Source organism: Pteronotus mesoamericanus, unplaced genomic scaffold, assembly GCF_021234165.1.
Source record: "Pteronotus mesoamericanus isolate MK-2021 breed Mesoamerican mustached bat unplaced genomic scaffold, CSHL_Meso_final scaffold_21, whole genome shotgun sequence".
Classification (NCBI taxonomy): domain Eukaryota; kingdom Metazoa; phylum Chordata; class Mammalia; order Chiroptera; family Mormoopidae; genus Pteronotus; species Pteronotus mesoamericanus.
In genome coordinates, this window is record NW_026555310.1 from 4,268,011 (window position 1) to 4,292,885 (window position 24,875).

Consider the following 24,875-nt stretch of genomic DNA (forward strand, 5'->3'; position numbering starts at 1 on the left):
GCTCCACAGGATGTTACTTAAGAGCATATCCAGCAAAGCCTGGACAGGCAAGATGCTGCTTAAAGAGGACTCATTCCCTGGCCAGGGTTTTACACTCCAGCCAGATCTCAAAAATTACCTGGGGACCAAAAACAGAGATTTCTCTGTTTAGAAAAAGATGTGTTCAATTTCACTACCCTAGTAAGATGCCAAAAGCAAAGAGAGCATGTACTGACATAATGAGCTATCATATGCCATGAAAAATATGTTGACTATAAGACTCATAAAAAGGTCTAAACAAAATGATGTTAAGTCATAAAAGAACACCAAATATTATGTACATAATATGATTACAACTATGTATGTTGAAAGTATAGGGGTGGGGAAAATAGGTTTAGCGTTCATATGGAAAATAATATCATAATAAATAATAATAAAGAGTAAACTGTTTCATATACTCACTACTGTTAACCAACTTTTGTCCACCCTTCTATTTATACACAATTATAATGTGTATAAGGATCCATCAGATCCTTACAATTATAAGGATCAGATGGAACAAAAGTTCCTAAGTAGCTGAAATAAGGTAGTGATGAGGTACTCAGGAGTTTTTTTTTTTTTACCATTTCATTGTTTTGTTTACAGAAAGTGACATATAAAATCAAAGTAATTTTAAAAGGCACCAAATACAGATAAACACTGGAATGAGAGCTTCGAACTTCATAAATCAAGCATTCTTCAAAACTGCTAAATTCTAGTATGAAACACACCTGAGATCCAAAGAAAAAGATTACTTACTGGTTGTTACATAGTGCCAGCTTCCACGGGGGTTCCTGATCTTTCAGTCTGTTATGCAGAATATCCACTAGGGGTCACCATTATGTTTAAATAGTGATGATGTTACAAGGTTTAACAGTAAGTTTAAGAAAAACCTCAAATTTTCATTTCTTCTACAACACAAAGGCTTCTTTCTCTATGATCAACACGTATATAATTTATGTATAAAGAGACATCAGAGTCTTCTATGATACTATTGTTTGAATACAATCATAATGGTAACCTAAAAAAAGCTGCTATTCAACAGTATAAAACTAGGCAGAATTTCCATTCGAGAAGATGGAACAAAGTCAACCTCAGCTTCTCACCTTTCAACTCTGCCAATGATTTAACAGATACTCTCACCTGAAAGAGTAATACGGTGTAGCCGGATGTGCTCTGAGAACCAAGGACATGCTCACCTCACTGGTCTTGGTGCTGAGGTCCAGAGAAGAAATATATTAACTGATCACCAATTCACATACATCTTTTATATCCTGGTATGTGCAGAAAAGGAAAAAGAACAAGGCTCTCTGAGGCCACATATTGGGGAGTTTAATTTGTATTACAGTTTCAGGCAAGATCTAGTAAAAGGACACACTGATGTAGGCTTTAGCCAGGCAAGAGAGGTAAAAGCCACCTAATAAAAAAAGCATGGTATTTGCAGAAGTCCAGTGAGGGAGAAAAACCTTGACAAGTCTAGTGTTGCCTGCCTTTGATGGGACTTAAAACAGGAAATGACAGAATAACAAAGATAATACATTTCTATAGCTCTTTTTAACTTTTCATGACATCACCTCCTTTGATCTTCACAATACTATCTGAGAGATACCAGTAAGGAAGCAGGACACCCACCACAGATTAAATCTGTTTTCCTATAGTGAGAATGTGTCAATAATCACCTTGAATCATTAGAAAGAGAGCCTCCAGCCCACTTCCACCCCAAGAAGGATGGATGAAGGTACCCTGAATCACTCAGGGAGTCTCCCCTGGGAGCTAAAGCACCTCTGAGTCACTGAGGAGAGCATTCCTCGGAAGGGTGGGTGATTAACCTCACTGTCTAGAGGAAAGAATGAGAGTGTGAGCATTTGGAGTCTGGAGAAGAGGCCACCTGCCCGATTCCTAGGGGTGGATTCTGGGAGAGAGGAATGTTGGGGAGTCAGTATCTGAACAGACCTTGACCCAGAGCTTCCGTGGACCACTTAGTATGAGGAAAACGGCTGTGCATGGGGCCAAAAGAGCACAATACCAAGAGCCCTGCTTTGAGAATCCAAGAGGGTACCTTGGCTGAGCTGAGTGGGCTCCTCTATCACAGTGGCTAATGCAGGAAGCAGGCTTAGCAGTGAGTCAGCATTACTGGTTACATGTAAGGACCAGTTTCAACAGCACCCCATGAGGCAATGGGAAGCAGCAGCAGGCAATGGGGCTCTTCCCTTTTGGGTGTGGAAGCTGCACTACCCACCATTTCTTCTGCACTATCTATACCCGAAGTGGTTCCTGGACAATTCAGGAGGTAAGAGAAGCCCCAACAGGAAGATAGTTGACTTTCTTCTGATAAGGCATATTCATAATGTGGTATGTCTTGTCCTTAAAAGGGCAATAGGTGAAGGTCTGGATTAAAATAATGTGGAAAACTGGGCCAAGGTACACGTAAAAGGTTAGATCCTATTCTGAAGGGACAAACACCACTAAATGAGGTAAAAGATAGCAGAACAAGTCAAAGGAAGGAAATCAGACATACAAAGGTTACAATCTCAAATACATGAAGACAGAATGGAATGCTTAGACCAAACCCATCAAAAACAGAAGCTTCAGTAATGTCCTAAAGCAAAAGATGTGGGTCCTTGCCCTGACCAGTGTGGCTCAGTTGGTTGGGCATTGGTCCACAAAGCGAAAGATCATGGGTTCATTTCCCGATCAGGACACATGCCTGGGGTACAGGTTCAGTCCCTGGTCAGGCATGTACGAGAGGAAACCTATCAATGTTTCTCTCTGTTTCTTTCCCACTCTCTCTACATCCCTGCCCCTCTCTCTAAAAATCAATAAGCACGTCCCTGGTGAGCATTAAAAAACAAAACAAAAAACCACTTCTATCTATCCACACTCCTTCCCAAAATGCCACCAGAATGATAATGAAGGCCCGCAGCAGGACAAGAAAACAACTGGTTCAGATATATGCAAGGAAAGAAACAGCACCAAGAGTTGTCCTTACAAAAATAATAATGAAACAGAGAGATCAGCTGTGCAAAAAAGGAAGGAAATACAATCCTAGTAAATAAACCAAGTGACTTAGCTGCGAACAATATTTATTTACATAATCACATTAATAGCCCTGGCTGGCGTGGCTCAGTGGATTGAGCTCCGGCCTGAAAAACCAAATGATTGCCAGCTCGATTCCCAGTCAGGGCACAGGCCAGGACTGCAGGCCAGGTCCCCAGCAGGGGGCATTCAAGAGGCAGCCACACACTGATATTTCTCTCCCTCTCTTACTCCCTGCGCTCCCTTCTGTCTAAAAATAAATAAAATCTTTTAAAGAAATCATTAATAAACACTGAATGCTCAAATTTACAGCCCAGAATGGGTATGAAATGGGAGATGTGAGGGACAGGGAAAAGGGGGAAAAGGAGTGTGTAGTGTCTAGATGGTTAATACGCAAAAGTGAAAAATTCTCACATTTTTAAATAAGAAATGAATAAATCATTCCTCAAGTCAAAAAAAGTCAAGGAAAGCTGTAAAACGTTATTTAGAAACACAGGGTAAATGCCAGAAGAAACAGAAGAGCTGAAAGGAGGTATCCCCAGGGGAAGAGAGGACACTGCTTATTTTTGTTGTTACAAACCTCCTAGTACCATCTGATTATTTAAAATAAATGCATTGCCTTGGCTGGTGTGGCTCAATGGGTTGAGCATAGGCTTGGGAACTGAAAGGTTGCCAGTTCAATTCCCTGTCAGGGCACATGCCTGGATTGCAGACCTGGTCTCTAGTTGGGGACATGTGATAGGTGTTTCTCTCCCTCCTTCTCCCTCCCTTTCCCTCTCTCTAAAAAATAAATAAAATCTTTTATAAAATAAAATAAATGCATTTATTACATTTAAAAATAAAAATTAAAGAGAAATGTTAAATCTCAGATGAGAATCAACATACTGTGCATAGTCTCTGTAGATCTAAATTAAAAGATTCACTGAGGGTGGAAACAAGCTGCCAGGACCAATCACTCTCCAATTTGTAATCTGCTTCTTTCATTACCTGACACTTGCATCTTCACAGATATTTACTAAAAGAGATACTGGAGAATTCTAGATGTTCTTTCAGTTCAGTTCCACAAACATTTATAAAATGTCTACTATATTCCAGTTACTAATGCTACAAACTGGGGACATGAACAATATAAATAAAATAATAATAAAAATATTTTTTTAAATGTTCTTGATTTTAAAGATCTTAAGAGTCTATTAAAGTTAGTTGGAATTATCAATTATTTACTTGTATCCAAAGTAGTATCTTAAAGATTAGACCACAGAATTAGCCCAGGGCAGTTGCCTCCCTTATACAAAACCTTCCATTTTTCTGAAACTCTAACAGGAGCCAAGAGTGATTAATTTACAGAGGAGTTAGAGTATTTGTAGTTTGAAAATGCAATTCTTTGGGCCATGCCAAGAGAAAGTTCATTTCTGGCTCCTTCTCCCTACAAGTGTGCTAATTCAGGCATGTGGGAGGCTTTATATCCAGGCTCAAGTAGCTTCCAACTACTGAGAAATGTTCTATGGGCTCCTCTTTTCAAAGAACATATGGCTCAGAAAGAAGAAATGTGAACCTACCATACTTTCATTTCTTCCACGCCTCTCACAGTGAGAGAGTCCTGAGGCCCTGATTATGATTTTAACCTTTATTAAGCTATGAATTGTTCATACAGCACAAGCCTTAAATACCTGATAAAGTTTGGGTTTTGTTTAACTTAAGAAAGAACACTCAGTTCTTAAGTTAGGAGGTTTAAGGGGTTTCCAAGGATAATTTTGACACACCATATTTTTGTCACACAATGACTTTAGAATCTAATCCCTGTGATACAATTGAATTACATTATGCTTATTATTAACTAAAATGATCCTTACTCAACTTCTACTAATTCTAAGTATTTTCTTCAATCTTGAGTTCTCTTCCATATTCCCCCATTCTGTTACATTCTTAAATTTTTTCTTAAGTCCTATTTTAAAGATGTATGTAACATTTGAGAAATCTAAAATATACATAAATATGCAACCCAAGATAACTCCAAATCAATTTCATAAAGAAAATCACTAAGTCTTTAAATAATATAATTTTTTAGATAAGCATGTGCACATAACTGTTTCTCTAATACAGTGCTGCAGTCAGTATTAATTTTTTATTTTGAATGAGATTAGTGGAGGATGTTACTTTTATACACTCAAGTAGCCACCTCACAATGAAGGTATTTCTCAATTGAAATGAATGAAATCCAACAAGGTAATAGAAAGAGTTCGGAAGAGGTTGAATTCCTCCAGAGATAACATAGTAAACCAAATGAAGTAAAATGGCTTTCATTTAGTTTAATTCTATCTCAGACAATATTATAATCCAGTAAATCTAAAATTTTCATTCCAATGCTATTGAAAAAATCACACTAAATACCTTCTTCAAAGTCTACAAAGATATATGGGATAAATAGGGTTAAGGGTTAATCTCTTTTTTCTACAGAACCTATGGAAGATAGATTATCCACCAGTCTTACAACTGATCCCTTTTGGGGAAAGACATGAATAGATTCAAGCACAAAGGTGGGCAAAGAAAGTAATAAACATGAATTGAGAGAATTTACCACTAAAATATATAGGATGGATTTTAGGAAGAAGGAAGTTGAACTGAGCAGAAGAAGTGAGACATACAAATGAACTATGAATAAAGAAACAATATTAACTACTGTTAATTATACAAAGCAATAATAATAGTAATAATTGATAACTGAGAGAGTATATAAACAAGGTGGTACTAAAATGTAAGATGGGCAGTGATGGTAGTCAACATAAAAGAATTTTTCAAGTCCTTGTATTCTTTGGGAGAAGAATTAAAAAGTCTAATAATTCTGGACAGTTTAGTGTTTTTTTTTTAAGCCTTCAAGTAGAAGGACTACAGGGACAGTTACTCATGATAAAAGGAACAATACACAAAGATGATGTAATTCTTAATTTGTATGTACCTAGTAGCACAGCTTTAAAATCTATAAGGCAGCCCTGGCTGGTGTGGCTCAACAGATCGAGCACTGGTCTGCAGACTGAAAGGTCGCTGGTTCAATTCCCTGCCAGGGCACATGCTTGGGTTGTGGGCCAGGTCCCCAGTTGGAGGCGTGTGAGAGGCAACTGACTGAAGTTTCTCCCTCACATCAATGTTTCTCTCCCTCTCCCTCCCTTCCCCTCTCTCTGAATATAAATAAATAAAATCTATAAAGCAAAACTTTACAGAGCTACAGGGAAAACTAACAAAACCAGAGTCATGGTAGATATTTTTTCAACACAGTTCTATCAGAACTGAGAGATCAAAAAGCCAAAAAGTCAGTAAGAACAGAAAAACAACACAATTAATGAGTTTGAATTAATGGACCAGAACCACCCACTCAACAAATAAAACACAAATAGATGACTTACAGAAATTTAACAAATACTAGGCATGTCTCATCAAGAAACAAAGACTTGACTTTGTACAGGCATGTTCTCTGACCACAGTGAAATTAAGAAACACTTATTTTATTAAAGAAGACAGAAAACCTAAACATCCAGCTCAGGAAATTTTTTTAAAGCACCTAACACTGTTAGAATATATATAGCAGTTGAAAATGATAAATGAGAGTAGATATAGGAAAACAATATAAACAAAGCAACAGATTAAAAAAGATATAGAGAATAGTGTGGATAACAGAAACAATAAACTTTTAAAAACCTTTTACAAAGTAGACAATTCCTAGAAAAGTTAAACTTATCAAAACTGGCTCGTGAAGAAACAGAAAACTGATAGAGCTTAGTGATTGATAAGAGATGGGAATGAGGGAGATGCTGAGGATGACTTTTAGATCTCTAGGTTGTTGGGCATATGGATGTGAGCACTATTTTTTCAGAAGGAGGAAACTAGAAGAGAAGCACTGGAGCAGGTTGGATTTCATTTTAGTTGTTTTTGTTTTGTATGTATGTACACATGTGGGGGGTGCTAATGGAAGTGGTGGTGTGCATAAGTCATAAACTTAATGGCTACGTTTGGATATGTCGAAGTAGAGGTTCCTTTAAGATATATATATTTAACACCTCCATATATATGGAGATATTAAGTATGCAGTTGAATTTGTGGATCAGGAGCTCAAGAGAGATCTGGGTTGCAATACATATGGGAATTACCTGTAATTAAATGACAATTAAAGCCAAAGGTATGACTGAAATACTCTAGGCAGATAGAGCACTGGTTCTCAAATCATGGTCCCTGAACTAGGAACCTAGGCACACCTGAGAACTGGACAGAAATGCAAATTCTTGTGACCACCCCTGGACCTACAGAATCAGAAACCCTGAGAATGGGGTCCTGCAATCTGTATATTAACAAGCCCTCCAGTGATTTTGATGCAAGCTAAAATCTGAGAACCAGTGATATAGAGTGAGATGTCAAGAGGTCTTGGGGCTTTGCCTTGAGAGTGTCAACACTTAACAGAGCAGGATGAGCTGGTAAGGATGACTAGGAGCAACAGGAAAAGGGAGTAAGAAAATGAGGAAAGTGTTTCAAAAGAAATGTCTCAAGAGGTAGAGTGGCAAAGACTAGTGAGATACCACTTACTATACAGACCCTGAAGGGACTGGGCTGGGCTGAGAAGTGAGCAGGAGTTGAGTAAATAGAGATAGTTAAGTACAGACAGTTCTTCAATGGGAGATAGAGGGTGAAGATGAAAGAGGCTGAAAAGGGAGGATTTAAAAAAAAAAATAGAACAGTCACAAGCATGATGAACTGCTAAAGAGAGGAATCGGGCTGAGAGGCAGAGAGAGACTACACGGGAGACGGGGAAGTGGCTGTGACGGCACACGGAGGGGCAACGCGCTGCCTGGCTCCGCAGGAGGGGCTTCTTATTACTGAGTGTCCGGAACTGCTATACATGGTAACAGGAAAAAGGAGGCCATTTTTTGGTTGGTTTTATTGTTGCTTTGTAAATTCCTACAGATCCTGCACCCCTTACTGCCGCGGTGGCCCATTCCCACTGCCCTACCCTTGGTGTCACTGGATGACAGTAGAAAGTTTCTGAAAAGAGAGAAGGGGATGGGGCTTAAAACACAGGTGGAAGGACTATCCTTGGATGAGGATTACCTTCTTAACCGGAAGGAACACAGTAAACAAAATGGGCACAGACGTGGCAAGTGTGAAGCCTGGTAGGAGGAATCTGAAGGAATACCATCAAATGTGTTCCCTCTCCCCCGAGAGGTTATCTGCAAGCCCATCCCCACTGTGAGATGGCTATGTCACACTCTCTTGCCCGACAGCAATTCAACACCTCATTGGTCATATCCATACTCACCAAACAACCTCCTATTTGTGATCTGGCTTCCAAAGGGGCAAGAATGTGCTGACCACACATACTTGAGTATGTCTCAGTATTTTCTCATAGTAAATTGATAATTGGTTTCTATGTAACCTGACTACAGATAATAGAACATGGTCCTTTTTATAGTCACATTTCTTATTGAGTTATTTTCTTAGGATCTGATTGCTTTTGCACAAAGTGAGAGGCTAAAGTAAATCTCTGGGCCTACGGAGGCACAGGCCAGATCTGCAACCCATCAGGCCAGCCAGCACTCCTCCCCGCCACGCCTCGCTTGGCGAAAGCTGGCTCTCATTAGTTGCCACGGGCCCAACTTCTATATTTTCTCTCAGAATTCATTTCTATATCCATCTGCTCGTTAAGATATTTTAAACTGACTGTCACAGCATTGACCTACTAATGTTTGTAGGGAGGAACTTCTAAGAATATGCAGGAAATAAAACAAGGCCCTCGGTGAAATATGTTGATATACCACCATTATTCATTTATTTATTCTTATTCACTCAACAAATATCTACAGGCTATATACCCTGTACAAGGTTAGATATTAGAACTGTTACGAAGTTCTCAAGGTATTTGGAATTCAGAAGTTGAAAGCAATTAGCTCCACAAAGAACAGGCTTATGAAAATGGACTTTGATTACAAGAGGGAAATTAAAAATTCCTTATACTAAAGGTGATTAAAGCAGAAATAAGCTATCAAAGGAAATTCTGAAATCTGAGTGACTTTAAAAATATGATGACTTAGAGAGAGACAGCCTTGCCTGGAAGCAAAGTTTACAGCAACCCTCTAGAATTAAACATAAAAGTAATTCAGAACTTTCTGATATATAAAGAACATGCCACTCTCTTTGCAAAGAAATAAGGCAGGCTGTGAATTAATTTAAAAGTTCATTTAGGGTCCTTATCCCCAAATCCTCAGGTACTCCAGTCCTTGAGTTGCCTTGCAATCCTGAATCCGTCCTTCCTTCTATTTTTTTTAAGATTTTCATTTATTTATTTTTAGAGAGAAGAGGAGGGAGAAAGAAAGAGAAGGAAAGAAACATCCATGTGAAAGAGAAACATCGGTCAGTTGCCTCTCGCATGTGCCCCTACTGGGGACCAAACCCACAACCTAGGTATGTGCCCTAATTGGGAATCAAACCGGCGAGCTTTCACTTTTAGGACGATGCGCAGCCAGCTGAGTTACACCAGTCAGGGCTGTCCTTCATTCTTATCTTTGTTCCCCTTCCTCCACTCCATCACAGTCTGTGCTCAGGCATAAATAAGACACAGTTTTTCCATGACCTGGAATTTTCTGTCATTGAATTGTATCAGCTTTGCATAGTCACACTATCACCCAAGCTTTGTGTAAACTATTTGATGACCTGGAATATTTTAAAGTGCCTAGCACACAGCCGATGCTCGTTAAGATTCATTTCCTCCTTTCTTTCCTTCCGTTTTTTTCTCTCCCTTATTGAGGAACAGAGGAAAAAACAGGAACCATCAAAAGACAAACCTCCTGTAAAATAACAGTCTTTGGTGTAAAAATACTGGAAAGGTTTAAACCACTTCTCATTGCCTACCTTGTGTCTGCGGGATGTAAGGAGACAGGAGTTTCGACCTTTTCTTTTCATATCCTTTCTGTGTGATATCCCCTAAAATAGCAAGAAATAGAAATATGTTATGCATTATTCTTACACTGTGCTTGTTCACTGTAAAAATAAAATTAATTACAGAGTATTACAGAAGCACCACATAGAGAGTGGAATGAATAGTTCTTTGCCAGAGATTTTGTTATGTGTGATTCCCCACAGGCTGGGAGCTGACTTCTTGTGGGAAACTGCAGGGCTTGCCCTTACACCAGTCTAGCACAGCAATGTGCTGCGCACCAGGTCAGCAGGTCCCGCCTTCCTGGGGGCCCCTCGTTTCCTCAGTATTTAAGATACACCAAAACAGAATGCGGCATGGCTGGCATTTTTTTGATCTCTCCAAAGTTTTAGTTTGACCAAATGAATGCAACTGACTTGGGAGGTACTCAATTATATTGCTGTATAGGTCCATATAAAATCAAAAGTACAGTTAAGAGGAGAAGTCATGGTTCAGGCACTGGGCATAGGACATTCGACAGGCCCTTTCTGCACCCTAGTACCTCTATGGGAACCTGGGGCTGGAACCCTCATAGTCTCTTGCCTCAGTTCATTGATCTGTATTTATATACATATGTGTCTTTTCCCCAAGATTAAATTTTTAAAAGTATACATCATGTACACCAAAGCACATACACAATAAATGTAATATAAAAAACTGATTAACAGTGGAGAAAATGTGTGGTTACAGTATCAAGAAATACATTAGGTACTAAAAAAAGGTAGCAAAGGGATGGATAGAGTGCAGGGTTAAAAGGAATAGGAAATGCAGGAGAACAAGAGGACATTCAAGGAAGAATGGGTAATTCAAAGCCGGGGAAGAATATATGTGGTGAGGTAACATAATAGAACATTGTTTCCCAAAACAATTTTTTTAGTCAGATAAAACTTCATTTAAAAGTCAAATTTTAGTATAAAAAGTAATTTATATATTCAAGTTTACAACATTTAACTATTAAATAGTCCATGTGCAGGGGAAAGGGAGTTTATTTTGATGGACACAGATTTGAAATCAAGAGTGATGAATGCCAGCTGCTGCTGGCCTCAGCATCTGACTGGCGGTAGAAGGTGGAGAGGCGGCAGGACTCACAGACAGGCTTACGCTGGGGAGTAACGCTGCGCTCACAGAGTGCGGCAGGCTCACCCTTCCTGAGGAGAATGGGGCCGAGGGTAGAAGCCAGAGAGATTAGTCTCCCAATGCTACAACAGTGATCACTGCACACTTTAGTAGTAGCTTAAACACAGTGGCAGAAGGGACGAAAAATGAATGGATTAAAAGAGATATCAGGAAAGAAGACCAAATAAGATTTGATGACTGGTTAGACGTAGGATGGAGAAGACGATTTCTGGCTTCAGCAACCAAGCAGATGGTGATATTCTTTGACAGAAATACAGCAAGAGGAGTCATGTTTGCTCATGATCAAAGTAAATGGGAGTTGAGCTTAGGAAAAGCCTATGATGAGACATACAAGAAGAGATGTCCACTTAACAGTTGGATACGTCGATCTAGAATTCAGGAAAGAGATACAGCTTTGAGATATCAGAGTATAGTTGAAAAATAAATTGATATAATCTCTTAGGAGTAATTTGGCCATTTCTGTCAAAATTTTGATTCAGCCACTACATTTCTAGGAATTTATGAAATGACAACATTCACACGGGTACACAAAAATCAATCTAAGAATACACCTTGACCCATTCTTTGTAATGAAAAAACTGAAAGGACTGTCCAAGCTTACATTATAGACCGTCTACATGATGGCTTTCCATAGGAGCAATTTTGTCTCCCAGGAGACAACTCACAAGGTCTCAAGACATTTCTGTCACAACTGGAGGAAGGGGTGTTACTGACATCTAAGGACAGAGGTCAAGGATGCTGTTAAGCATCCTGCAATGTACAGCCCCGTAACAAATTATCCAGTACAAAATACTGATAGTGTTGAGAATGAGAAACCCTAATCTACAAAATAACACGCAGGTATTCCAGATGTACTGTGGCACACAAAGATGTCTAAAATATATTAAGAGTAAAAGGCAAGTTGCGGAGCAGTAGATATGATATGATCTAATTTTGTTTAAAAAAAACAAACAAACATAGTAACTTCCCTGGATGGTGTGGCTCAGTGGACTGAGTGCCAACCTGCGAACCGAAGGGTCACTGGTTCAATTCCTGGTCAGGGCACATGCCTGGGTTGTGGGCCATGTCCCCTGATGGGGGCGTGCAAGAGGTAACTGGTAGATTTAGCTCTTACACATTGATGTTTCTCTCCCTCTTTCTTCCTCCCTTCCCATCTCTCTAAAAATAAAATAATAAAATCTTTAAAAATATAGTAATAGATATGTTTGCAGAGAGAGAGAGAGAGACGAAATAGTACAGGAGACTACACACACACACACACACACACACACACACACACACACACTAAATTAATGTTTAACCTCGTGGGGATGAGATTCTTGGGTATTTTTCACTTGTTCTATATAACGGGTTGATTTAAAAAATAAGTGTGAATGATTTATATAATCTCAAAAATATTTTTTAGGGAGGAATGATTATACAGATACATACTTGTTCACAAGATAGGACAGTCATAATATGTAACAGAAAAAAAGGCATGATACCAAACAGTTTATATAGTATATTCAATTTTTCGATTAATAATATTTTTACACATACACATATGCAGAGAAGAAAATCTGGATTTTTATTCACCAAAATGTTACCAGTGGTTAGCGATGGCTTCCAAGTGAATGGGTTGGTTTTAGCTTTTTTTCTTTTTGCTTTCTTATATTTTCTAATTTTTCTGCAAAGAACACCATTTTAAGAAACAATAAATATTTTAAAGCTGCAATCATGGCAACTTACTAGGCTATACAAATTTAATCATAATGGCCCTTCATCTCTGTTTCTCTACTATAATAAACCCACAGTGCATTTTTAAAAAAATAAAAGCCAAACCTTTTCAAATTAGCAAACTACATCCAATCTGTTCATTAACATACTTTAAACTGGCTGTTACTGCATTAACCTACTAGTTTTGTAGGGAAGAATTTCCAAGAATAATACAGGAAATAAACAAAAGAACTTCCCATCATTTATTTATTCCATTAGTCATCCAACAAATATTTACAGATTATATACCTTGTCCAAGGCTTGATATTAGAACTGTGGTAGTACAATGCTCCAACAATATTGACAACTAACAAGAGATGTGGAAGGCTATTAAGAAAACATTCTTAGAAACAGGAAATTGTGTCTTTTATTGCAAAAGAAACAAAGGAGCATTTTCCTGTCCCATTCCCCACTCATAAGATTCCCTACCTCCACACCTCTCTCCTTCTCTTTTTTTTCTTTCTCCCTCCCTCCATCCCTAGGGAACACAAAGACCATTTCTGCTGGTTCAGAACACATCTGATAAAGTAAAAGGCTCTTAAAAGCTTTCTTCAGCGCTTAGAGTCTCAATCATTCACTGTCAATAAATTATCATGGGACAAACTGTTAGACCTGGTATCTTGGACATTAATCAACCATCTCAGGTTTTGAAAAAGTCAATCAAAAGAATCTAATTTAGCTATGCCAATTAGCTCCATTAAATCTGTAAATGAGCAAAGACATTAAGGAGCCCTAGGAGAAGATAAACTGCAATGAGAAAGTCAGGACGATGGTGATGAGCCATATACTAACTTAAAAATGTCCTCTCCCTTTTCTTTGACCACAAAGCTCTGCTCTGAAGTCACCTCCTCAGTGATGCCTGCCACCACTTGTTAGTCACTTCTTGGTGCCCCTACAACTCTGCACAATTCTACGATACACTCTGTATAGCACCGATATTTTAATAATTTGTTTACGCATCTGTGTGCCTACTAGATTGTGCACTTGAGGGCAGGGACTGTGTCTTGTTCTTCTCTGTAGCCCGCCCACAGCCTGGCACAACACACACTTGTTGAATGAGAAACTGAATGAATTTAGAAAATGGAGGTAGTGAGAGAACAATAAATCAAAGAGGCATGTGTACTTGAGTGGAAAACTGGAAATGGGAGAAAAATAGGTCTTTACATTAGCAGGAGCTGAAAGGCTCAGGGAGAGAAATTCAGCAAACCAAAGGTTGCATTGAAACTTGACAGCTAGACCTCAAAGACGGCCAGTAAAGCGGCACTTGACCTGCCTGAACAGAGAAATAATATATAAATCACTGGGCACTAAAAGCCAAAGGAAGTCCACCTCCTATCAATGCTCCTTTAGCCAGAGAACAAGACCAGACAGAAGGAATTCAGTTATCCCACAGAACTGAGTATGTTATTCTACATTTCTGTCATTTCCCAGCTAGAGTCAGCGCTCTTATCACTCACCACTAAAGCATTGTTTTCTAAACTTGCCCAATTTTTAAGAATCATTTTGTAAAACACAAATTCCCAAGCCCCCTCCCATGAAGATTCTGGTTCTGGATTAAGGCCCTGATAACTGTATTTAAAAAAGAAAGAAAGAAAAAGAAAGAAAGAAAGCCTTCTAATACGTCTTAACAACCAGGCAAGCTTGGAGATTGCTGCACTAAGGAATCGTGTCTGGAGTGTGCTGGATAGTGAGGAGGGCGGAGACGGGGGAGGGGAAGAAGGCTGTCTCAGCGATACAGCCTCGAGGGACAGCATGGAACCTCGGGGGCTCACAGACACTAAGTCAACCACAGGCATTTTTACTCAAAACGGGATGTTTTTTTTTTTGCCATCTGGCATATAAAACAAAAAGGAGTGCTATATCTATACCAGTATAAAGTTTGCATTAAAATGGCAGAGACTGGATTTAAACCTGTTGTTCAAGTTTTTTGAGAACTAAACAAACAAAGGGAGGATTGGCCTTCCCTTCCAACTAGGGTAACGTATTTCTCTACCCACACGAACACTTAAGAAGAGCAGTCACTCGCAGGAGTCTGCAGTGCCTGGCAGGTATGGAAGTACCTAGCCTGATAAGATACTGACCCAGACAACCAAGAGACAATCTAAGACTGTCTAGTGGCTTCGCCATTTCCACAACCTTGAATAGCCAATACTGGACACAGGGAAAGACACACGTGCAGGGTAGAACAAAGAGAAAGTGTGTTCCCCACTTCTTTCCTCATCACCTGGACAATGAAAGAGGCCTGGCAAAAGTAGTACACAAATCATCTTCAAGCAGAATTGACAAAGGAGACTGAGGGGAGGGGTGTCCGAGCCTGCCAGCCAAACCATGCCTCTTAAAGGTCAGCGATGATGGGAGAAATAGTCCAACACACCACATAGCCATTGAGTGTACATTTACTAGATGAGACAGCACAGTGCTGTGAAGACCTTCAGAGTCTGAGCCCAGCAGAACCACCTCTGGAACAGAGCCTTATGACTTCGTGGCTATCTAACGCTAGACAAACTTCACTTGACTTCTTTGTAAGTCTCAGTTTCTGTGTCTATAAAATGGGAGAGCAGTAATATCTACCTTTGCAGGTTTTCTTGGGATTAAAAGGATTTAGTATGGAGTCTGGACTACAGAAAGTATCAATATCAACAAACTTTCACTGAAAGCCTACTGAACCCTACGCCACTGGCCAGGTCAGGGTAGGGGGTAGCAACTGTGTCACAAAGAAAGCGGGGGGGGGGGGGGGGAGGCAAACAAGCCTTCCCTAAGTGCTGCAGCAAAGATGCGCACCAAATGCAGGGTGGAACCCAGAAGGACACATCGTGGTCTCTGCCTAGGTAGGGAAAGAAAAGCTTTACAGAGCAGGCGACATTGTGGCTTGGGTCTGGCCTTTCATTCTAATATCAGAAATATAACATAAACTCCTAATGATGCAGTCACCCAGTTGCTGATTGGCTCTGTGTGGGTTTGGTCATGTTTGGTAGTTTCTTTAGGATTCTGCTAGAAAAAAGTTAGGCTGATGCTAAGTAATTTTCACAGATGACCTTGCACAGCACTCTGAACAAGTAGGTCCTAAATAAACACAAGGTTTGGGAAATTCTGAAGGGTCACCAGGTTCTATGTCTATATAATCTTGACGAGCAGAGAACAAGGATTATAGCTCCAGCCATAAAGCCTTTCTGCTCCAATTGAAATAAAAAGGTCCGTGCCATTGCAGCCCGGCCTCAAAGTCACACCTATTTAATCAGAAGTGGCAATGGTTGGGGGGACTTTGGGGATCCCATGAAAAAAAACATTTTGAGCACTGAATGAATGGCATGCAGTGTTAAGCAAAGATGAATAAAATAGTATCTTTATCTTCAAGAAGCTCCCAGTTTAAACAAATAAGTACAATAAAAGCTACAAGTGCTACATTAGAGATGGTACAAAGTCCTGTGGGAGTAAAAAAGAAATAATGGTAATAAAAATAACTGTAATGCTCAATAAGAATAAGTGAGTGAACACTCATCAAGGACTGAACCACGTATCAGTCTCTGTTTCAAAGGCCTTACAACCATCTTAAAAGGTGATATTATCATCATTCCCATTTTACAGGTGAGGCTACTGAGGCACAGGTAGGTTAAGCTACTCAGCACAGCCACACCTGGTAAGTGCTGTGATCGGGACTTGAATCCAGGCAGGATCCAGGGCCTCTCTTCTTACACACTACCCTATATTCATTGTCAGAAAGGTGCTCCAAATTCAGCTTCAGAAAGACAGATGCTGAGGGTGAAGACTCAGTCTCCGTGGAAGGGAGTGGCATGCTTGGAGCTAGAGGACATGAAAGCTGTAAATTCAGTCTCCACTGAACAGGCCATTGGCCCTACTCCTGCACCAGCAGGCCCAGCCAAATGTGAGGGCTCCACCCACTGTTTCTGCCTCAACATGGCATCTTCAGACATTTGAAGTACAGTGCTGATATTTATCTCATATGTCACCAATTTACATCCCTCCTTCCTCTTCATTAAATTTATCTATATGACACAATCATCATTCTAAGTTTTCAAAAGATTCTGATATCCATTTGTTTGACTTACCTAAAAATCCTCTTCAATAAATAAAAGTATTACCTTTACAGAAGAAAAAACTTGTGAAAAGGTCAATGTCTTGCTTAAGGATATACAACAGGACTAGAATCTGGATCTCTGGCCTTCTCTTACTGTTCTTTGTTTATTTGTAGGTGACCTCCAAATCAGATGCAATAAATGTATAAAACTAACCTACTGTTCATACAATGAACACCATGGGATAAACAATTTTTATGACTCACTCCAAAATATAGATGACTTACTTTTTTTTTGATGACTCTGCAAAAGGCATTAAAAAATCCTACCCTCTCCCCACCCCAACAGGACTCTGAGTGAATTACCTCTTTTAATCGTCTTTTAAGTGAGACAGCCAACTGTGGCAACTATGTCCCAGTGCAGTTGAAAAAGTTAGCAAGAAGTCATTATACATCATTACTAAGTACTCAGCTAACAGAGAATGTGGCCTTTCTTTTTTGTTAGCAATTAGTAGGGAAAGAAAATAAAAAACTAAGAGGGAAAAGTTCTAGAGTCATCATCTTCAAATTTATACTTGTATCTAATAAACATATCCTAATAAACATGTAAATCTTAGACCGGGAAGGTGCTACGTGTTTGCTATTGGTGGAAACGGGGAATAGGAGTGGGGTTATGGCTGTTCATACATAAGGGATTTAAATAGACACATGTGGAGAAAGTAAAAAATACAGTTGTGAATGTGAATGAGGTCAATCTTCACAAAATTGAAAAAGGCAGAGGATATGGATCATGTCCAGGAGACACTGGCTAGAAGACAATTTTTACTATTAAATTTTATCATGTTCTCTTTACAACAATAATTCTATTCAATAAATTACATGCGTCAGCCACCCATCCTCCAAACATCCTCCCTCCAGAGGTGATATATGAAGGCTCACAAACACAAAAAATAAAGGCTCACAGTCACACAAAACAATGGTCTTACTCCTAAAATCAGGGACAGGGCATTTTGGCATTTGTCTTTCCTTTTTAAAAAATGATTTTAGAGAAAGGAAGAGAGAAGTAAAAAACAAACAAACAAAAAAACACTGATTTGTTGTTATACTCATTTATACATTCATTGGTTGATCCTTGTATATGCCCTGACCAGGGATAGAACCCACAACCTTGGCGTACCAGGATGATGCTCTAACCAAATGACCTACCCAGCCAGGGCTGCATTTGTCTTTTCCTAACTCTTTTTCTTGCCATATCTCTATAGTTTCTTTCTATAGGGGTAGAATACAGAGGTAGAACAAATCCGAGGTTGAAAGTAGGGTGAAATGTGAAATGATACAGCATTTTTATAGTTTATCCAGAAATAAACTGTTAAAATACTTTAATCTGCTGAAAGAAATCAAGAATTTTTATTTTATCTAGTTTTTTTTTTTTTGAAAAAAATCAGTGGTTCTAAAAGTCTTCAAATGGTAGCTTATAAAAATTATAGTTTCTCTTCTTTCTCATAATCTTACAAAAGAGTTTCAAGGAAATTAATTTGAGGACAAATCTCCATTCTCAGTAGATGTCCTCTCACCTCATTTAAAACAGTAACTAGACATTTTCCACGTCAAGACCTTGAAAATAAGCCCAGATTGCTTTCTCCCCAAACTCAAATCATACAATTGTTTTGGCTGCACAGTTCTGTTTTCTAGGTCAAATATATATGACTTCTTACAAATGGTATTTCACCTAAGGCATCAAGCAAGTTCAAACAGATAAAAACCAAGAGAGTAAAACATTTGAAACACAGTGAGAAACTAAACTCTCGGTCTGACTACATCATCAGGCAGCTGGTTAAATTAATCCATCTAATGCAAAAGGTATGTTCACTTGTCCATTAGAAAAACTATGTCTGCAAATAAGAAATTTGCTATATTAATGACCCAAGTTCTTAAACAGAGCAGGAGGAATCCCTGGGATGGTTCAGTTTGTGGAAAAAAAGCACAGGTTCTAGCCTGAGGCAGATGTAGGTTTGGACCCTGAGTCCGCCATTTAATGGCTTCTGGACAAGTCACTGAACAACTCTGCCTCAGTTTCATAATAGGTAAAACTGGAATAACTCCTACCTCAAATGCTTATGATGAGTCTTGAACAAGGGAATAAATGCAGAAGGCCCTGGCACATAGTGCACATTCAACTAGTTTTAGTTGACACCACCCCAGCCAGCCCCACCCATTAAGTTCTAACAACAACTTTACCCTTAAATGCGTTATTTTAAAAATTCTAAGTTCTCAGTCACAGAGAGAGAGAGAGAGAGAGAGAAAGAAATGCATCAGGTGTCTCTGAAGACATATTATGGCGCTGGAACTCAGCAATGAGAGCCAGCGTTCGTTCTGTTAGTGCCTTCGGGTGCTAACAGCCTACAAGAAGGAAAGCTGACATCGAAGACGTGGTACAAATTTCTAACCAGATGAGCAGAGATTAGTTAAAATGAATATATGTAAATGTACATACATAAAACAGTGCCATTATGCACCAAACAGGATTACATGCCTTTAACTATGGATGTTGTAATTTTAATTCAGGACTAAAACTGAAAATGCCCAGGGAAAAATTCCCGGGAAAGAAAGAAAATCAGGAAAAGAAAGGTAGTTTTCTTTATGGGTTCTCCTTTTACCTGACTTTCATCTTTCATTTTCCTTAGAAAATCAAAAAAGTGTTTCCCGCAAGAACAGGTAGGTATATTCAATTAATCTGTCTTCATTCTGACATCTATCAGAATGACTTTTTAACATCAGGCAGTAAGGGCGCTCCCCCTCTCGGAGCACACCCCTGCCTTTCCCATCCTCCTCTCCCCCAGGCGCATTACCTTTGCCTTTCTCTCCTTGTCCTAAGCTCCAAAGGCCCTTCGTTTGCCTCTGTAACTTGTTTCCTTATTCCACGCCCAGCTGGCTCAATTTTCCTACCTCTGTAACTTTCTAAATAAACTTTCTCTTACAGTTTGGGAAAAAAAAAAAAAAAAAGCTAGGCAATAAGTAATAATGTCTATGCCGATCACTGAATCTGAATTAAACAGTGCATATGCCAGGCATTCTTTATCAGTGGTGTAGATAAAATTAACAACTGATCAAAAATCTAAGTATGCCCTCTTGCAAGTGCAGAAATAAAGTAAAAATTATTTTTAACAGGTGAAGATTTTTGTTGGTAGCCGGTTCATACTGCTCTGGAAACCAAAGATGCACAGGGGACAACACAGCAGAGAACACCATCACCGCTACATTATGTAGATTATAAAATAGTCAGCTCAGCTAGGTCAGAGTGGAAAGGGCCTTTCCAATGAGACAGAAAACAGATTGTCTTTATGTGTTTGGCATGGATTTATAGCCTTGAATTATAGATGCGGGTAGACAGGCTTTCCTCCCTGTTTTGCTCCAAACTAGCCCTCTGGTCCCAGGCAGGTCGCTGTACTTTTCTGAGCCTGTTTCCTCATCTGCAGGATCAAATGAGGAATGAGGATCAAATGAGCTCTACAGCTGCTTTTGGTTCTGGTTGGATGAACGCCACTTGCCTGGCACTGTTATGTGTGGCAAGTCAAAACCAAGGGAGATATCTAGTAGGCAACTGATAAGATAAGCTCTAGGACAGATACTAGATTTTCACCATCAGTGTAGGAAGTGGTAGCTGAAGGCTTGGGTGTTAATGATATCATCAGAAGGAACGCAGCCTGAGAAGAGAAGGCCAGAAAAGGAACCCTGAAGAAAACTGACACTTAAAGGCTGGGCAGAGGAAAAAGAGATAACACAGGGACATGGCGAGACCAGGAATGAAAACGGGAATGAGAGAGAAGGGAGAGGGAAAGAGAAGGAGAAAAATAATGTACACTGTAACAAATGTAAAATAAAGGTTGAAAACTACCTGCTGGATTTGGCAGCTACATCGCCTGTGGCCCAAGTAAGAATAGTTTTAAAAGAACAGTGAAGGAAGAAGACAGTTTATTTAGACTCTGAAGAATGGCTAAGAGGTGAAGTGAGAGTAACAGATTTTTTTCTTTCAATGTTTGTTATAAACTGAACAAATGTGGGGCAGTATCTACTGAAGGGTTACAGAGTCAAAGAGAGTGAGCCTTTTTTCCCCCTCATTCTTAAAGATGAACAAATTTATGTTATGTAGAAAGAGCTACTAGCAAGAGGTTGAAACACTGATTCGACCAACATATACTATGAACCTCCTACCTGCAAAGCACTACTTAAGAAGTATAGGACAGAAGATCCCATGGCCCTGAAATTTAAAATCACCATCATTAAGTTTATAAACTGTTCTGGTGTAGAGAGACATCCAAATATAATTATATAATTAATGCCTTAATTACAAGTTTGATAAAGGCTACACCTAAGTTGTCCAGAGGGCTGAGAAAGCTCTGACAGATTTCAGAAGCACATTGCTCAGATCAAACAGACATGGAAAATTCAAACCCAGGACATGACCTAGTTTGGGCAGCTGGGGAAGGCTGCTTTGAGGAAGTGATATTTAAGCTGAATCCTAAGAAAATGAATATGTTAAAATATTTTGAAAATGAAACAAAAGCTGGGGGCGGATGGTTGTGGGCCTGCAGTGGTATGCTAAGCAGATCCGCTGTGAAGACCTTGAGCGGGATGGGTCTGGGCAGGAGCTCAGCTGAAAGACAGTGTGGCAAGTGGTGCCGAGATAAGGCTGGGGAGGCCACAGGAACCCAGATCCTCCAGGTCTCCTTTGCAGGATCTGGGATTTTATTATACATGAGAAAGCCATTGAAGGGCTTTAAGCAAGAGAGTAACAAAAACAAACAAACAAAAAAACTTAAAAAAAAAAATCCACAGAGAAGGAATAAGGTAACTGATAAAGACTGATGTTCCTGAAAGGATAAGAAGGAATAAGACCGGGGTGGGGGTGGGGATGGGGGAAGCGCGCGGCGGGGGGGCGGGGGGGGGGGCATGGATTACTCACAGGGACAGTTCCAGGGCTTCCCAGCCAGTACCGGGGATGCTCTGTGTCCTTGATGTGTGAGTGCTTTACGGATGTGGAAAGGTTTACCCTCAGCCCTTGGGGCAGCCTTAGAGGAGCTGGAAACCCGGGTCGGTCACTACAAGTACCCAACAGCCTTTTTATCTCATTGTTTGTCAAGATGTATAAAAAGTTGGAAGCATTGGAGGACTTTACTGATAATTTTTTCTCTAAGGAAAGGAGACACGGACGGATAAATACTGATGTGGAGGCGCACCGGGGCAGGGCTCTGGTCTGATGACTTCTTTCTTTCTGCACAGGAATCAGAGTAAAGGGTTTTTGTCTCCTTTTTCCTCTACATTAATTTAGTTCTTATCTCATGCCAGGTACCATTCATCTAGAGCATTCACACCAGTTAACTCATTTAATCTTCAAAACAATTTCATAGGGTGGTATTATTACTGGTCCCAGTTTTCAGGTGAGAAAGTGAGGTACAGAAAGAATAAGTGGCCTGCAGAGGACACATTTATTTGTGGGAGAGCCAGCTGCAAGCCAGATGGTCTGGCTCTAGTGTCCAGGCTCCTAACTACTACTCAAAGCTGCCTCTCTGCGACTCTTTATTGAGAGGGACTGAAATGCGGGAAGAGACGGTTTCAGTGAGCTACTAAGTGCTGCTGGAGGCAGGGGAGGCGTATGCAGCTGACACAGACTGCAGTCCCAGCTCTGCCAGCTGTTAGCCAGTTGTTCCTTCAAAAGTTAACTGTTAACCTCTCTAAGCCTCAATGTTCTCAACTGTAAAACAAAGATAACAGAACCTACTCGAAGTTATGAGGATTAGGGACATATACATGCAAATTCTTAATGCTTAGCACAGAGTAAGAACTCGATGATATCTGCTACTCTAATGGCAAAGGGAATTAACTAAAGAAATGCAGAGTGTGTCAGGCACTGTCGAGGGCCCAGGAAGCAGAATTTTTAGTGGGACCAATTTCTAGTTTTGTGATTTTCTCCAGGAGTCCCTGGGAGAAGGCTGATGATGTGAATAATTTAGAGCTGGGGTTTAATAGGAAAGGAGGATGGGAGGGAAGATGATGGGATCCAAGCTAGCAAGTACTTATTGGTCAATAAGCAAGCAAGCAAGCAGTAGTAAAGATCTGCTGAATGATGAGGTGCGTTACTATCAACCTAACTTCTATAACTTTATAAAGTTTCTGTGAGAAATACACTTAGAATCCATCTTGGGATGGCAGAACACATCACTGTCAGGAAGAAACAACAGGATTCCAAAAGAAGAAAGAGCTGAGAGGGCTCCAGGAAGGGAGATCCGGAGGACATATAGTTTCCTGCTAGGCTAGCTGTCTTTCTCTCTTTGAACCTAGGAAACACCAAGGGGAAAAAAACCTATTAAAAACAAAATCCATGAGAAAGTGATAAAGAATAGAAAACCGAAGATTAATTTACATTTTAGAGAAAGCACTAAAAACTAAAGTTTTCTTGGGCATTTTCTCCTAAGGGCCCAGGGGATGGGGCAGAGACCATGAACGAAGAGATGACTGCTGGTGCACAGAACAGCTCTGCGGGACCTGGAGGTGGACGTTAAGGGGCTGGGGGATCGCGTCTATGAAGAGTGACTGATGAGGGGTGGATTACTAGGGAAAGAGGCAGAGGAAGGGAGAGGACAGAACCATCAGCAGCAGTGGTGGGGAGGAAAAGGGAGTTTCTAAACCCAAAAGGGTCCACCCCGGATCAGACATTCATAAAAGACATCCAGATGCTGCTGCTGGTTCCTCTTTTACTGAGGCAAATGTAAAATAAATAACTGGCGGTTACTATTTTTAAAGATTAAATAAAAACAACCCACACCCCTCAATGCAGCCTTAGCAAAAGTAAAAATGTTAATAATGCTCTAAGGAAAAGAGGCTCCCTGAGCAAGGGTGGGGAAATGAGCAAAATAATAAAAATAACTTTTATAATAGAAAGCTGACCAAAGCATTTCAGTAGTCCAAGGGCTGATATACTTAGCAGGTACAAAAGGAGAGTGAAAGATGTGTGATGAACTGCTTAAAGATTCTTATGAATGACTTCTGATTTTATAAATATACTCAGCCACCAGTGTTTAGGAGCTATGCTGTATAGCATGGTCTGGCTGTCTCGTAATGTGTGTGCCTATTGTTCCCCTAGAGATATTTAAATCTCCAATATCATTACCAAAAGATCTACTTTCCTGCAGTTTCACTTGGGGGGAGGTGGGGAAGAACAGCCAAATTCCTTCCTAAAATAGCAAAAACAACAATGCGAGGAATAATACTTCAGAGTTTGAACAGATATTTCCTGTACTTCACTCAAAGTACTAATCACAAAGTTAGGAGTTAAAAGGAAAAATACACACTACTGCTACTTATACTCAGTAATAATGAAAAACCCAGTACACCATTCTCTCCCTAAACTCACCCTCCGAACAACAACAAAACCCGGTCACATATCCGAATATAATTATAGAAAAAATAACAAACTTGGAATGTCGTAGATATATGAAAATTAAAGAGAATAAACATTCCCTCATAATGACAGTAGTGGTAATAAGAAAAGCCATTATTCCAGAAAAAAGCTAGAAATAATCAAATGTTGGGTATGTTCGATTATGTTTAGGTATCACAGCTGCATACTTAGAATTGTTTAAGTTTATTATTACTATTCTTGTATTAAAAATACTTTGTCAATTTAAAATACTATTTTCTTATTCCCTTTCCCATTTGAAACAAGTGTTTTTGTAACACAGTTTTTTCAGAATAAAGCTTTCTTAAAGAATGTAATTATAATGTTTTAACAGAACATGAAAGATGAGAAAACATCATTAAAAAAACCAAGCATAAGCAGTTTGTGTGCCAAGGGTTTTAAGGAGAAACAAGTGCCCCCCACCCGCCTTCTTTTGTCTCCCATAACAAAATTTTTCACTGGACAAAACAATCATCCAGGGCGCA

General features: G+C 39.6%; 1 protein-coding gene across 3 annotated transcripts in view; it reads right to left on the reverse strand.

The window, feature by feature from the left end:
- Positions 1-24,875, reverse strand: part of DIP2B (disco interacting protein 2 homolog B) — a 215,057-nt gene that overhangs the window by 99,151 nt on the left and 91,031 nt on the right. For all 3 annotated transcript variants that reach the window (XM_054591118.1, XM_054591119.1, XM_054591117.1), the window contains exon 2: positions 9,946-10,017. In XM_054591118.1, coding sequence (XP_054447093.1) covers positions 9,946-10,017 — 72 coding nt within the window. The remainder of the gene's footprint in view (positions 1-9,945; positions 10,018-24,875) is intronic.